At 36.6% G+C, this 17,034-nt stretch overlaps 1 protein-coding gene across 1 annotated transcript in view; it reads left to right on the plus strand.

The window, feature by feature from the left end:
* SNX29 (sorting nexin 29) overlaps positions 1 to 17,034 on the plus strand; it is a 97,722-nt gene that overhangs the window by 34,311 nt on the left and 46,377 nt on the right. Inside the window, exons 15-18 of the mRNA XM_059484414.1 lie at positions 2,231 to 2,337; positions 6,651 to 6,767; positions 7,579 to 7,634; positions 8,574 to 8,655. Of these exons, the coding sequence (XP_059340397.1) occupies positions 2,231 to 2,337; positions 6,651 to 6,767; positions 7,579 to 7,634; positions 8,574 to 8,655 (362 nt within the window). The remainder of the gene's footprint in view (positions 1 to 2,230; positions 2,338 to 6,650; positions 6,768 to 7,578; positions 7,635 to 8,573; positions 8,656 to 17,034) is intronic.

Consider the following 17,034-nt stretch of genomic DNA (forward strand, 5'->3'; position numbering starts at 1 on the left):
AGTTTCAGAGCTTCATTCATCCCTAAAAGGATATTTGTTAGTGAGAACACATGTTTTTACTTCCGACTTTGCTGCAGTGTAGTGATTCATATTAAGAATTATTCATGAAAACCATGGCTGAGGCTTCCTATAATAGCAGAAATTATCCTTCATTAGGTAGTGACAGTTTCCATGATGAGTATAATTATAGGAAAAGAAAAAAAAATATTCCTAGGCTAGCTATATTCCACCATGTTAAAATTATGCAGATTAGTGAGTGATAAGAATAGAAACTGAGTAGGATGGTCAGATTTTATAGATTAAAAGGGGGGATGGAACAGTACCAACATTTCTAAAAATGAACACGTGTGCTTTATGCTGGAAAGATACTTAATCAATCCACAGTAATTATCTATAATATTTATCACTAGTGACTGGAATGTATTTCATACAATATTTGTAATAAATTTTTCTTGCATTGTAACTTTACATGTTGAATTTTTGTAAAACTAACTTTTTTTTCCTTAGCTGCCATTGAAAATGTAGGTGAAATTTTAGTAATACTCTTGTCTCTGACTCAAAGTACATAAGCATGTAAATATTCCCTGAGAACTAGCTGCAAAAAACAAGAGAAACAAAAGGAGCTTTTTCTTTTACCAGATTTATAAAACAATTGCGCCCATGGTTTGTTTATGTAATGAGTAATTTTAATTATAATTAATCTTCTGAATGGTATGAAAAAAGTCTTAAATGGGTTGTAGATTTTAGAACACAGATTTTCTGTGACTCGGTTTTGAAAGAGTCAATAAATTGGGTTTCTGCTGTTATTTTTATTACTATAAATAATGAAGACTCTATATGTTTTCTACAATAATCAGATCAAATGCTATTGAATATGGCTTTTAAATAGTTTCCTAAAATAATAAATGAAACTCAGCTTGATATTTTGCCTTGTGGAGACTTAAAAAGGCCAAAAACCTCACTCAGCAAATGTGATTATAAATAAATTACCCAAAAGTCAGAGCTATCAGCTTTCAAAATGAGTGATCACTGCTGTAGCCTGAGCAGTTGGATATTGGTATTTAAATATTTAATAAATGAGCATCTTCATTTCTCAGTCATCAGCAGGAGTTGGCTCTGTACCATTTTTTAAACCTGCTTAGATAGAATATTTCTATAAAAATGCTGATCTTAGAAGTCTGGCTGAAGAACTTGAAGCAACATTTACAAGAAAAAGATCTTAAAATAGCTTTCAAATTCACTTAATAATAAACTTCTAATTCTTCCTCAAAGCAAAAATCAGTTCCCAGGCTCAAAAATATTTAGCCAGATAAATTATGGTCTCTTCTATCTACCTAATAGTGGTTGTATATATAGTTCAGATTTTGAAGAATGTTGAAAGCATTTGTTTAACTCCTCTTCTATTAGGTATTACTTTTATGTGTTAACTTATTTTCTTAGAAATTCATGAGCAATGAGGAAAAGTGGAATTGGATTCTGTGTAACTTGGAGGAAATTTACTTAGAATAGGCCTTAAAGAAAGTGATCTTCAAATACTGAAATGATAGCTGGGAACAGGAATAGAATAATCTGTAATTTTCATTCACTACAGATAAAAGAAGTAATGGGCTGCCATGGCAGGTGAAGGAAGTTTGATTAGCTATCAGGAAAACCTTTGCGAGAAGAACACTTACATTTAAATAGGTTATACAGGGAAGCTGATATCTCCCTTCTTGGAAGGCTTTAGGAAGAAATTAGACAATTACTATCAGGAGTGGAAGAACTCCAGCTGATTCTGCTTGCTGAAAAATCATGAACTACTGGATGAAGTATGGAATGTTCATTCTCAGCCCTGTTTGCTGTAATTTTTCTGATATGTAAGCAGTCTGTACAAGTAATATAAAATGCTGTTTTGGAAGCCCAGTAAAAAAAAAATGGCTTAAAAGAGAAACATAAGTTTTAGAAGGCTTGGGGCAGGAACTGCAGGTACTACATATATTAGAAAGCTGTATCACACAACAGCCAAATGCTTTTGGTTTACATTCTTCTCTGTTAAAATCTCAGTCTAAATATTTCTTACCAAAAAAGGTCCCTGCAGAATCTGTATTTTAGTACTTGTAATAGTGCTTAATATTATGGTCTGTTCTCATGTTTTTAATAACTGTTTCTCGTGGAGATGTTATTTCTAAACAGGTTATCCTGGACATTTATGGAATTTTACTTTTTAATCTGAGGTATCTCTTTGTTATAGTTCTGCCAAACATTTGGAGCACTGATGGTGAATTTACAATTCCAGAGCAAAAGCAAGCAGAAAACAATGAGGAACTGGCCAGTTCTTATGAAAGGAAATTGATTGAGGTAAAGTTTGTACTGCACAGATTTTATGGAATCCTAATCGTAGAACAAGGTCTGAAGCTTAAATAGGTTTTTTACTTAGTTGATATATTTTTTCCTCAGGAATGTAAAATATAAATCTGATTTTTTTTCTTCAGAAATAAAAAACTTCAGATAGATAATTAAAAGTACTTTTCCTAACAGGGGTACATTTTCATACGCTGATATTAAAATGAATATCAGCGTAAAAAAAATGAACATTTTATTAAATAAGCAAGTTGGTTTTAACTGCTGGTGAAGTTGAAATCATCCCAGACCATAGATTTGAGGTATTGTGTAAGTTACAATACATAATTACAGGCATGGCTGTGTTGGCAGTTGAGCTTAATCTACTATCATAGTGGAATCTGTAGCTTTTTCTGTGCTTTCATGCTGGTTTCTGATTGCAAACCATGTTTCATTTTTGTATTGCTTATTGAATACTGCAGTAAGGAAATGGCTGATAGAAGCTACTACTTCTGTTGATATGACCATGTTAGAAAAAGTTCCTAAGGCAAGATTTACTTTTAAGATTAATATAAAATTCATTAAAGGGAAAAAAAATAGATTAGGGTTTCATCCTAAATTTGAATACAAATTATTTTTAAGAAAAAAATGTAATGAAATGTAGTATCTAATACCTATATCTGCTATTAAATATTAAAAGAACATTTTTATAAGAAGTAAAAGAATTCTCTATGTCTTTCTCTTTCCCAAAATACCCTGAAATTGGATTCCCACATTAACTGATTAATATGAAGATGACTAAAAATGCAGGTCATGGATCAAAGAGCTTCATACAGTTCTTCTAAAACATGCATACTTGGTTCTCCTTTTCTCATAGGACCATGTGCAACTGTAGGGGGATAGAATATAAGAAAATAAAGCTAGTGTAGAAAGTAATCTCACCCCTAAGGAGTTGCAGCTGGGCCAATTAGCAAAGATCAGGAGCAGGCCTGACTTTACCAGGCCACAGCTGTAAGCAATGAGAAGCAGATGCTATAAAAGAGTGGGGTGGCTGGGTGAGAAGGGAACTGGAGTCAGTGGCTGCTTTGGGAAGGAGAAAGAGTCAGTGCTGTGAGGAGCTGCCCATGAGAAACACCAAGAAGGTATGGAACTGTTGTGATAAGGAGACAGCAGTGTGGAACCCCTGGAATAAGATGACAACATGAAAGTAATTCTCTCCCCTAATGCTTACCTTTGCTTGAGTTCTTTTGACTCCTTTCCTCTGTTCTGTACCTATCTATCAAGAAAATATCTTAATTAAGAACCCAGGTGAAACCTCCCTGTGCTGTGGAAGCCTCCTCAGTTGTTCCACCTTTGTTCTGCGTGCTCAGGAGTTTGGTGCTGGCACTTCTGAGTTTGTGGCAGTGGTGACACAGCTCTGGGTGTAACTACAGAAAAGCTTTTTTACCAGTGATATTGGGAAGAGAGAGGTTGCATCTCTTTCACTTACTAGTCTCCAACAGGATCCTCACATAGTCCAAACAGGACATAACCCCTGTGACAGCCCTTCTCCAAGGCTCTGAGCATGGCAAGCAGTGTCAGTCTCAGTAAATGCTGGTGGGACTGGACACAACTGACCAAGACTGGGAATTATTGCAAACATGAGTAAGAATTTCACTGAATGTGCACAGTTCCCAGTTTATTTTGAGATGAAAACTTCAGCTTATTTTCTGCTAATTGGTTTTGAAGCATATCCAGAAGCATATCTTTCCAAGATAGATTGATTGTGTTGTTAGATGCTTAGTGAAACATTCCTGGCCTGTTTTTAGTGAACTGCTTGGTCCTTTGCTGTGAAACATGAGGCAATACCTTCTTTGTCCTTTCCCTGGAGGCTGCTCTGAACTGTGGCCATGCTGGGCAGTGTAACTGTAGTGCTCTCAGGCACTTGGGTATCCTTCTGACAACTGTAAGGAGCTGAGTTAGTGTGGAGCCTCAAGTGTTTACTTTATCCTCACTTCACCTTCCTGAGAAGGGTTTGGGTTCTTTAAACTGTTTTCTCATATAGGAAGGAGCAAATCTAAATGATCCTCTGTCCAAGGAAAACTGAGCTTATTTAGTCTTTATTTTTTTGCTTTGAGCATATTGTTATGAAGAAAAACAACTGTGAAGATGATTGAAGTCCCAGCAGGGAAATTTATTGCTTAAGCTTCAATGTGGATTGAGTAAAGGAGGATGTGACTCTATGAAAATGTAACTGAAAGGATATAATTATAAGGAGACCTCTTTGTTGTTTTAGCAGACTTTGATGCAGGAAAAATTAAAGGAACTTAAATTAATATTGTTATTCATTGCTCCTTTTGATTTGCTGTGATGGTAATGCATTTTTCTTTGACAAGGGAAAGTATTGAAGTCAGTTAATTGCTAATAATGCCAGTTGTACTTTTGATAATATAGAACAAGTGATTTGGTGTTTTATTTGCTGTTAAATTTCCTTTTTATTATTTAACTTTGCTAGGGATACTTACAGATTTTTGCATTATTTGTAGTGTTTTGAGAGAGTTGTTGAATTTACATGTTAATTGAGTCTGCAAGTAGAAAGTTATTTCAAGGACATCCAAATCAGAGAGACAAAATAGTCACACATCAGTCTGGATTTTGTTCTTCTGATAGACAGGCCCTGAAAAACCAAACATGTTTTCAAATATGCAAACTAGTGAGATCCACTTGTAAATTTTTATGTTGCTTTTGATAACCAGCAGTATTGCAGCTTTTCTCTGTGATTTTGCAACTAGTCATTGCTGTATCTCTGTACTTGAAATGCAAGGAAGTTCTGCCTTACAGCCCAGGTTCTGTGGAATTAACAGTGACCTGTTAATATTAACCTGGTATTCTTAAATGTTACACCACCCAAATTAAATTGGAATTAGTGGTTAAGCTAGGATGGAAAATCATTTATGTAGAATTAATAATACTATATTATTGCTTTCTCTAGTATATTGTTCATGTAGTTTAGCTCTTTTTTGCATATATGTTTCAGTGATGAATTACTGGGTTTGAAGGACTCCCTTTAATACAAAAAGAAATTGGAAAAGAATGCTTGAAGTTCACCTCATGAAAATTATTTTTGTTTTTTATTTATAATCAATGATGTCAGATTCTGGCTTGTCAAATTTAGGCTTTTTTTGTTTGCTTTGATTCTGTGAAGGACGCAGGTTTGTGTGGAACAAAGCACAAAATTAAAAGCAGGCACTAAATTAAACTATTTTGGGGAACTTCCCTGGGGAAGAGGGAGAAGGCAGAGTAATTGAGAAAAAGGAAATAGTGAAATTCACAGATAGTAACAAGCTGCTTCTAGGAGGGAAACTATGAACTCTTGAGAGATTTGGCAGTAGTTCAAGTCTGTGTGCTATTGTTGAGGTGACTGGATTGAAATTCATGTTGTTCAGCTGTGCTCTCATGCTGTTACCCTGCTGCCTTTGCTGTTCTCCAGCTCTGGGTGGGGGATGAGGAGGAGAAGGAGGCATTCCAAGAGGTGCTGGAGCCAGGAGCAGGTTTAGCCATGGAGCCAGGAGCAGGTTTAGCCATGGAGCCAGGAGCAGGTTTAGCCATGGAGCCAGGAGCAGGTTTAACCATGCTGCTGGGGCAGCCCAGGGGAGGGCCCAGCAGTGCCCACATCTGACTGCTGGGACTTTCCATCGCCCTCACTGCCCCAGCCCCTGGCACTCTCACAACATCCTGCATCTCTTCCTGCTCTCTTGACTTAAAATGCAGAGCACAGCCCCATCCACACTCAGTGTCCAAAGAGGCCACTCTGTTTACCTGTGAGAGCAACCTGTGCCACAGCTTGACTCTGGTATTTAGACTCCTCTGACCTGTCACAGATTTGCCTGGAGCGATTGACTTCTAGGTCCATTCCTATTAAAACTCCAGCTAAGGGTGAAGAATACATCACTTATGAATTATTGACCAGGTCTAATGCAGTTTGTGCATTTTGCAGTACTGCCTGTTCAAAATAATGTGATTAGTTTGTACCTGTTAAGTGCTGCATTCATCAAAGAATTAAACTGAGAACAGAAGTCAATGGGTGTTTTATTAGAATCAGTTGTCATGTGATTTAGAGTGATAAGAATAAAATTTGACATGAAGTTGCGTTTTGTCCTATTCAATATCAAAACTACATTTCAAAGCATGAATCAAAATTATAGCAATGTCTGTTCTTAATGATCAGTTCAGACTACCACATTAGCAGTACTTGAAGAGTAAAAAGAAATTGATATACATGTAAGAAATTACATAGTGGGATTTTTTTTCCTCAATTCAGATCACAGTTATCCTTTGGCTTTGCTTTTCAGGTGGCTGAAATGCATGGGGAGCTGATTGAATTCAATGAGAGGCTGCACCGTGCTCTGATGGCCAAGGAAGCTCTGGTGTTCCAGATGAGACAAGAGCTCATTGATCTGAGAGGGCCAGTGAGTATTTGTTTATTGCACTGCAGAATATCCCTCTGGAATAGCTCAGACATGCTCCACGTGGTGAAATACCCATTAGCTTGTAAGAAATAACAGATCTATGAAGAATTGGCTTTGAACAATTCCTTTCCTCTTAACTATTCCAGATTATGCTTTACATTTTACATTTTCCTTTAAAGAAAAGAAAATACACTTTTATGTTTATTCTAGTTGTAAAGTAAGGTAAAAACATACTTCTGTTTTGTTCTAAATGCTCTTGCAATCTGGTTCTCTAACAGCTGCTACTTCCTTTGATTCTGCAGGTATTAGTCCATCATGGCTTCATTATGAACTTTTGTACTTATATCATGTTTTATAGGAGCACAGCTGAAATAAAGTGTTCTTGTGTCCTTCCCTTGGTAGAATATTGGTTGTAAAAGAAAGTGATCAGTAGGTTTTATGTGCTTCATATTTTCCCATAAATGGCTTATACACACAAAGTACTTTGTTTTACCATCCTTTGCACATAAAGCCCTAATAATGGTGCTCTTGCCTGCATTTTCTATATCTTTCAAAACTACTACTGCTTTTACAAACCCCAATTTGTTTCATTACAAAACTGTAGTAAATTCTAACATAAAGGACTCACAAGGGTGACATGTTCACAATCTTCTTGAAGGATTTTGTTTTTCTTTTATTGGTTGTCAGAAATAGTTTTTATTGGCATTTATAGAATTGAATGTTGAATTGTAATTTCCTTATAATATTATGCTTTCTTAATTGAAAATATAATAGCCACTGTTTGGAAATTATTTCTGTTTTGTAAATAAAGGTCCCTGGAGATTTAAGTCAAACATCTGAAGATCAGAGTTTATCAGATTTTGAAATGTAAGTTTCATAATTCACAAATTTTTCTCTTCATACCATCTCTGGGAAAGGAGAATAAGCAGAGATACAATAATTTGCTTTTCCTCTATTTCCAATAACTGCATTCTTAGCTGTGGTGTTCCATTGTTAAAAAGCATGGAGAGCTGCACAGTCCATGCCCCAGTGTAGTTAATAATGCTGAACTCGAGGAGTTTAGATTTAGCAAGATTCCCTTGGAGTGCTTTTTAAATGCCCTAGGTGTTGGTATTCTGCCAAAGCACCGAGCAGTTTCTGCTTTTAGTGCTCTGGGTTTGAAGGGTGCTGGTTGCTATTCATCATGTGATGGACTTCCTCATTTACAGAATAGCTCCTAATCAATGCTTCAAAAAACCCCAAAACCCACACTAGGAGCCCACCCCAGATCATTTGAGAGTGTTTTGATTTGGAATTTTGCCTTTAGTAGTCAAAGTAATGAATCTTGCTTTTGTGGATGAGGGGTTGAAAATGTAGCTGATGTGTTTGAATTGTAGAAATTTAGAGATGGATGACAAAGAATGGATGGAAATGGCTTCTGCAGAATTGTGCACTGCTATTCTGTTATTTAATGAACTTTACCTGAGATTTGTGGCTGAAAATGTTGAATTTGTTGAAGTGAATAATTTTTGCTTCATGTGTATAATCAAATGTTGTCAAATGCATGCTGTGAAAAAAAAGCCCCAAACCCCAGAAATCCTGCAGAAAGAATTGTTTCAGCTGGGTTAATTTTAGGGAATGTTTTTAGATTCAGAACATAAAAAAAAAAGTTCAGGCAGAACTCCAATTTTTCTGTTTCTTCATTTGAAATTTTAAGTTGCTTTATTGATTACTTTGATCATTATTTAAATCATTGCATGTAGTTGCTTTGCAATTCTTATACATAAATATGATTCCCTGTTTGAAGTTTTTCTCTCTCCTCCTCAGATCCAATCGTGCTCTCATTAATGTTTGGATTCCCTCAGTCTTCCTGCGTGGCAAAGCTGCCAATGCATTCCATGTTTACCAGGTGAGTGAGGCAGCTGAACAGGGATTTTGTCTGGAAGTTTCTGACTGAAGTAGTACATTTTAATAATTTAAATCTCTGTGTATAATTTCATTAGAGATCAGCTAATGAGCAGCAGCAGTAACTTCATATATATTCATCCATAGGATTGTGTTGATTATTCAAATAGCATATTTTGAGGCTTGACTTGTAGTAGTTTAATACTTTAAAAGCATGCTAATAAGATGACTCCATTGGTCAGGGAGTTTAACAATTCAATATTAATCAGTAAAGCCTTCTTCAGTATGCATGTACATGTTTTACTTCAGTTTTGGGGATAACAATGACCAGAAACATTGCTTGACAGACAGATGTGGTTTACTGTAGTAGCTCACTTGAAAACATCTTGAATAATGAAACAATTCTACACTGTGTGTTATTGAACATGTTCACATTGTGTTCTGCCTCAGGCAGGTCAGAATTTAGGGGTCTGTGCTCCAGCCTGACTTGTAGCTGAAGCATTGCAATTTTATACTGTTCCTTGATTGCTGGATTCCTGCTTTCAGAGCAGTGACCCCTCTATGGATAGAATGGCAGGGTGAACTTCAAACACACTAATGTGCTGTCCTAGGCTATTTACATTTCTTTGTGTGGATTGTTAGCAGCTGCAAAATTTCTCCACTTTTGTTTCAGCCACATGTACTTAGTTCTGAACAAGATTGCTGAAGCTTGTTAACATTCCTCTCACTCTGAATGATGTTTTTTTTGTAGAATTTTGAATCATTTATGAAGTGTTGGCAGGTAGTTGAAAAATACAGGAAAACACCCACCCTTTGGCCAGTACAAGACAATGAAAAATAAGACTTGAGGTAATGGAAAGAAAAGCCACCAGGATGGGAACAGTTAGTAATTTGTTCAAAAGCACTGAATAATCAATCAAATAGAGATGCACAGGTGTGTGAAAACCCAACTTGTTGACAAGTGTAATATTTTTGTCTTTCTGGCTTTCACATATTTCTGCTGTCACTGGCTACAGATTCTCAAACCCAGACACAAGTCTGCCAACACAGAAATTCTTAAAAGCATCGAGATCTCACCCCACCTGTTACACTAATGATGATGCAGCTCCATGTCCACCAGAAGAGCTCTGGTTTCTAGTGCTCCTTTCCTAAGTTGCTCTGTGTTGTTTTTCATCCTGCTTGAGCAGGTGGGGTAGACCAGATGGTCCATTGTGGTCCCTTCCAACCTTACCTATTCTGTGAATTCTGTGAAGAATTTAATGAGTTTTAAGTTTTACCTGTAACTCTGTATCAAATTAGGTTACTGAAGGGTTCAGTATTTGTCATGAAGTTTGACTGGATGTAGCTGTACAAGTGGGTGAATGCAAGAGGAGGGTGGATACAATTGCAGAGCATCTCAATTAGTTTGGAAAATTATCAACTTATCAGTTCCACAGTGTCTGTTATCTGTTTTCATGGACTTCAAAAAGCTTCTGAAGAATATAAGAACTAGGAGAAGTAAATATGGGTTTCTGTGCCTCTTTGAAATCGATGCTAGTTTTGCACTTGTGCTTCTTAAACCAGAAAAAGAAATTAATGACCTGTTAATTTGCATATCAAGAAGGCCTGACTTGGACAGGATAAGAATAGACTCCTGCAGGAGTTTTCTTATTGTGATTGCTTTTAAAATTTAATTTTATGTTTTTAAATTTAATGTGGATTTGTAGTGCTGTTTTGAAGGGCATTTCAAAGCATTTCTTTTTGTGTCATGTTCACATCTGTTTTGGATGTTCAAAATCAGTGCATTTTTCATCCTTAAAAAAACCCAGATGTTGCTCTTCAGTAAACATAGCAGGAAAAGTTTCCAGCACCAGCATACTTGTCACATAGTTTCAGCCATCAAATAGTTTTTTTAATTTCTGCTGAGGATTAAGGATTCTGGACAAGCTCAGAAATAAAACTGTGGACTCTGAAAGCAAGCAGCATTTTATAATTAATCCTATTAGATGTGGAAATTTCAATCAGACCTCTGTATTTGTAGAGTTACACTGCACTCTTGCAGTAATATTTAACTGGCAGAATTAACTGGTTATGAATCTTGAGGATTTCAAAACAAGCTCTGGAAACGTGGCCAAATTTCATGCTCAATTTGAATGGTTGAGTTCAAGGGGACAGTTGTGAGCAGCAGATAATTCAGTGCCCCAGTTTAGCACTATCTGTTACTGTCTTAAAAATTAACAGAGCTGGGGATCTGTATCATTCAACTGTGGATGTTAGAACAATTAGAGGGGGTATAAATTTTAGGGGGAAAGCAATTTAGAATTGCATGTGCAGTTATTGAGTGCAATTAAAAATATTTTTTCACTTACTTTCTCAGAATATAAAATAGTAACAGAAAAATGCATATTTTTATAATCTCTGTTCACCATGGAGTTGTTATGGGTTATTCTCATTCTGGATTTTTCCTTGTGGAGAATAGCAGATTGTCTGTTTTAAATGAAATGCCAGTAGCAGATCTTCTTGAATAAATAAAGCATAAATCTCCACATGCAGTGCACCAGGAATTCAAAGGTGAAATAGCTGAAAAGTGACTGATAAATAGCTTCTGGCTTGCATACCCCAGATTTTAAAGTAGCTAATCTGACATAATTTTAAAAAGGATTTAAAGAGGTCTAAAAAAACCAAGTGGTTACAAATTATTAGGAAAGGGATAGACAAATATGAAATGCTATTATGTTATGTATAATCTCTGGTTTATCTGTGTGCAATTCTACTCCTCTCCAAAGAAATATATCAACTCCAAATAATATGGGTGGAAAAAAAAAAAAATTTCACTGGCAGAGCATATTAGAAATTCTCAGCCTGCAAGAAAGGCAACTGAGAGGAGAACACAATGGCAATCTTTCAAATCATGAAGGATATGGAGACGTTTTTGACTGTTTCAAAATGCAAATTGGAGCATTCATTGAAACTATTGCTTTGCAATTTCAAAACAAGTGCATGGCAGTGGTCTTCTCCACAATGTATAATATGGGGTAATACTGGAAGTTTATGGGGTAATACTAGAAAATAATTGAGCTAATTAAACTGAAGAAAAATCAATCCAAACACAAAGGTGTGACTTCTTTCTAAGGAAATCCCTAGATAGTGATATTTTGGAATAATAAATACTGCTATACCTTATGTTTATATTTAAGTGTTCTGGATAAAATACATTTCATAATTCTCTAAGGAATTTTCTGAACTGTTGAGATCAGTGTGCCTTGCTGTAAGAGCAGGGTGCAAAAAACTTGGAGGTGATTTTAATTAAACATGAATTGCCTTTGGGATGTTGTGCTAATAATGACTAATTTAGTCCTAAAATGGAGATATATTAGGTATGATGACAAAATATCTTTCCTTCCAACTAATTCTTATCTTTTGTGCATGGCAAGCTCATTCTAAATGTTTTCAGAGCACATCCTCTCTATTTGTACTTGCTCAAGTTTGTTTTGCTTCAGGTTTAGTTCTTGACTCCTGTCTTGCCATTCATTAGCACTGACAGATTACTAGTACAATTAATTTTGCACCTGAGTAGAAAAAATAATTAGATGACCAATTGATGTCTTTATTACCAAGCAACAAGTCATAAGGATTGTTTGGACTTCGGTGGATGAAATGATCCAGGCTGTGACAGGAGCTCAGACTAGACACTCATAACCATCTCTGCAGCAAGAGCATTAGGCAGTTATCCAAAAGCAGCTTCAGAGGTTCATTCTCTTACAGAGTTTCTGATGGCTATTACTGGGTGGCAGACTGATTAGTTATAAACATTACAGAACACAGCCATATATGGAGAAATTCATTTGTTTTGTACCAAGTCACACTTAAGGAAACCCAGTCTGGGCTTTAAACAGACAATTTAAATATTAGGTAACTTTTTAAAGCCAGGGTCATGGTGGCAAGTCTTCTCTTCCAAACAAACTGTTTTCTCTAGTTAGATAGAAACAATTTAGTTTCTCTAGGTTGCTTTCTGATGACTGCTGTATGTGATCTCTGCAGTTTGATGCCCATGTCTTTTGTGTGGCAGACATTGCTCGCCATTAGAAAATAATGTCTTGTCTAATATATTCATGGGCATACAGACAGAATCCAAATCAGAATTAAAAAAAAAAAAGCCATTTTCATTTTACCTCTAGATGGTGATAGTTAGATGCAATTTCTTTAGTGTGTAAAGCAAGTTGATTATTGCAGTAATATTATTTTGTCATATTTCTCAACTGTAGAGTATCTTGTTTTCATATACATGTGGGTTCCACTTTCCTGTGAAGTGTACAGCAAATGCCATTAGTCATGCATTTTGTTGCTATAATTATCAATGCCTGACACTTAAGATAATGAAACTGAGATTTTATGATTCCTAAAGTGATATCAATATTTAAATGGCTTCTTGCAAATCCGCCTTGTTTGCGGAGCAGTGAACACTTTACATTATAAACCAAATAAGTTCAAAGATTAATATGGTAATCAGACAAGACTGCTACTATTTGCATATGAATAGGACACCCTAAGACTATAATCAATAAACATTTCTTACAATTTTTTTATTCTTTGACTATCTTCAGTCTTGCTGTTTAGTATTGGCTGACATATTTGCTTATAATTCATTTTATTTTACTCTAAATGAAGTTTTAAAACCTGTTATTTTTCTCTGCACTTCCTCTGTGAAGGAAGAGCAGTGTACTTTGCTATGAAAGGGCTTTTATCACAGCGTTATTTAGGTTGGAAAACACCTCTAAGATCATTGAGTCCAACTGCTAAGATCATTGAGTCCAGCACTGCCAAGGCCACCACTAACCCATGTCCCCAGAAGCCACATCCTCATGGCTTTTAAATTCCTGCAGGTGTGGTGGCTCCCCTGCTGGTGGGGCAGCCTGTGCTGGGCAGCATTTCCATGGAGAAGTTTCCCCATCATTCCGTGTAAACCTCCCCTGGCACAGCCTTGTCCTGTCCCTGTTCCCTGGGGGCAGAGCCTGCCCCTGCCTCTGCTCCGGGCTCCTGTCAGGGAGTTGTGCAGAGTGGGGAGCTTCCCCTGAGCCTCCTTTGCTCCAGGTGAGCCCCCCCAGCTGCTCCCCACTGGAGTTGTGCTCCAGCCCCTTCCCCAGCTCCGTTCCCTGCTCTGGACACGCTCCAGCCTCAGAGGGAAGGATTTTCACAGAAACACAACATCAAAGAGATGGAGGAGAACAGTGTCTGATACCCAAAAGGGTTTGAGGAGGACAGTGCCCAGAAAATACTTTGAGTGAGAGATGAAACAGGGAAAGCACAGTCCAGGATGTGCCAGCTGGGCCTGTTGACCTTGAATTTAATCGCAAGGCAGCACGGCTTGGGTATTTCCTCGAAGGCTGAAAATGGAAGGCAATGGCCTGGCAATTAGGAGTTGAAAGGTAAGCAACAAACTAAACCCAAAAAATTCAACCCAAAGTTGCATTTTATTTTTTCTGACACACGATGAATTGGATGACTTCAGCAGCTGCAGAGCTAAGCAGGCAAAAAGGAGAAATAAATAGTCTTCTAATCATATTCCCTTTCAGTGCAGCTCAGGGCAAGTAGAGAAGAAAATGAGCTGGAATGATAGGGAGAATTTGAAAGAAAGATTATGCTCATGGCATCTCAGAGTGATTTGAGAGTGTGTGAGCCAAAAAGGTTGAAAATCTCACTTTTTCTGCAGTGGGACCCAAGGATGCATCAAAGAAGCATAAGAGGAAGCATAAAGCAGAAAAACTTTTAAATAACTGGGTATATGGAAGGGGTATAGAAAGATGAGATCAGTCCTTGGAGACTTCTGTAATTATTTCTTTTTCTAAAGAAAACAGAATTACAGCTTACTACATTGATTTGTTTATTGAAGTGCTGGATGCAAAAAATCCTAGGAAAGTAAAAGTAGAATTTCTATTTTCAGATTATTTTGTAACTACTTCAGAAAGAAGCAAGTAATTTGTAAGAAATAAATATCTAAACTAAATACTAGTGATGTTATGTATTTTAGAATCTGATGCATGAGATAGCCTCCTTTCCCTTGCCTGAGCACCCACAGTATTCTATTTGGAGAAAAGGGCAGCACTAGTGTCATTTTACCTATTTTCTCTTCTGCAGAAACTTCTTTCCCTGCAGTGGTTGTCATGCATTGCAATGACTGTGTGGTTCAAAGTGCATGTTTGTGAAATGACGTTAATTATCTTGGGTAATTATAAGTCATATTTCACTGTCAAAATGAGCTTATTATCCGTTGAGTGATTTTTTTTTTGTGCTGATTTGATTTGTATATAAAAAGACAGAAAATACTGATTCCATGTTAGCAAAAGTGGAGGCAGTGTTGCCTTTGTTCTCTAGTGGCCAGTCACTTGAGTGCTGCTGTGGTGAATAAAGCAGGACTGTGACTGCAGGAGCAGTGATCATTACTCTGCATGTCTGTAATTGAGTGCATAAGCCTAAAATGTGTGACATTTTTCTCTTTAGTGGAACAATATTGGCTGTTTTTAAGGTCCGTGCTTTGATATTGATGTGTCATATATTTGACACTATATTGTTCATTTTTATGACCTGAATAACAGAAAGTTGAAGATTTAACATAAATTATATTGAAGTATTTGTAGTCTTTGACCATTTTATCCACTTGCACATACTGAAATAAAAGCTTATTCACTCTAATTCCTGTTATGTCTCTATGGCACACAAAAAGCTGCTCCTATCACAGCTGAAAAGTTTCATTGTTCCATTTGTTTTTCATTATGCAGAAAATTCTTAAATTGGATCATTTTCAAAGGGGGATCTTAACCATAAATGCAGGCCTGCAGCTGTCTCAAAATATAACTTGCATTTGTATTCATTTCTCACACTTCAGAGGTAACTTTGGAGAATTGAGCTTGAATTTGTATTCTTAACAGAATCCCATTGTCCAGAAGTGAAGTAAAATGAAACTGGTTCTTACTTTTTTTCATGAATACTTTTTACTTATTCTATATGCTTTGAGTGCAGAAATACATAATTTTGATAAAACTTAAGTAGATTGAAATACATTACTCCCATTTCATAGTCTGCTTTTCTAACAGGAAAAAAGATAATTTCAATTCCCTGAAAACAATTATTTATTAAATAGTAAACTCAAGAGATCAAAATCTCTCTTCATGCTCCTGAATAATTGAGATGTGTATTAAAGTTGAATCAGAGTTTTAACAATTAAAAACAACTTTATTTTCCAAAGTGTAAAACTATGGACTAATGATACTCCAGGATTTGTAGTGTTATTTAAAAGCAATGTAAGGGAAACATTCACCAGTCAAGATTACCTGAGTTAACATCAAAAAATGGTGGTGCCAATTAGCTTGTTCTGGTTTTGTGTTCATGCTGATTGGGTTGTCCCTACCAAACCAGTTGCTAATTTTCCTTTTTTCCCCATGCTTGGGCATTGATGTGAAAGTATATAACAAACAAGAGGATCTTGAGAGGGAAGGGAAGTCAGAAATACATCAATACAGTAGAATTACAGTAATACAGAAGTAATAGTTTTTCTATCATCCCTCCCCCCCCCCCCCCCTTCTTTTAATGCTTACTTAGCTGGTAAATGTCACAGGAGCTTCTTTAGTGTAGCTTCTTTTTGCAGTCCTTTTGCTCTCCATCATTTTTTTCCGTGCTCAAAACTTTGACCTTATCCAGCCTAGGACTGATTCTTTACAGACATTCTCAGTATTCTCTGTGTCCTTTGAAGTGTTCTGCTGCTGAAATGTCCTGAGTTCTCCTGTATCTTGTGCCATTTTTATATGTGGTTTAATAGAGTTTTCACTGCTCACCTTCCTTTAATATTATTCCATTCCCTTTGGAATGGGACTAGGACTCACAAGGACTTTGACTTCAGCACTTTTGTATTTGTGGAGCTCCCATCAATAGAGTTCTCTGTCTTAGAATTCATTTTTCATTATCTATTCAGTCCATCCTGCCAGGAAATGGGAGCCACATTTGCAGGCAAGATTCAGAAGTAACTTTGTGTAGGGGATATTCTTCCTGATGTTTAATCTGGAATTCTACATCATGGATGTCACTGCAACAGGAGAAGGGTCTGTAATATCTCAGTCAGTATCTCTTGCTGCCAGCTGTACTGGAGAGAGAAAAAAGTGAATCCTCAACATACCAAACAATATTTTGCATCAGAAAAGAGAAGCACCCACTTGGGACTTCTGCAGATCAGAAGGATGAGTGTTGATTACAGCATTTGGTCTGTGTACACTGGAGCTGGAGCAAGTTAGAATTTTGGCTTTTGTCCTTTATTTTCCTCAGGCTTTTATATGTAAGAGGTGATGAGCTGTGTCAGTTGGTAGCAGGCTGTTACCAGGACTTGCTAACAGCCTTTTGGACTCAGAACTGCTTA

This window comes from Ammospiza nelsoni, chromosome 17 (genome assembly GCF_027579445.1).
Source record: "Ammospiza nelsoni isolate bAmmNel1 chromosome 17, bAmmNel1.pri, whole genome shotgun sequence".
Taxonomy (NCBI): Eukaryota; Metazoa; Chordata; class Aves; order Passeriformes; family Passerellidae; genus Ammospiza; species Ammospiza nelsoni.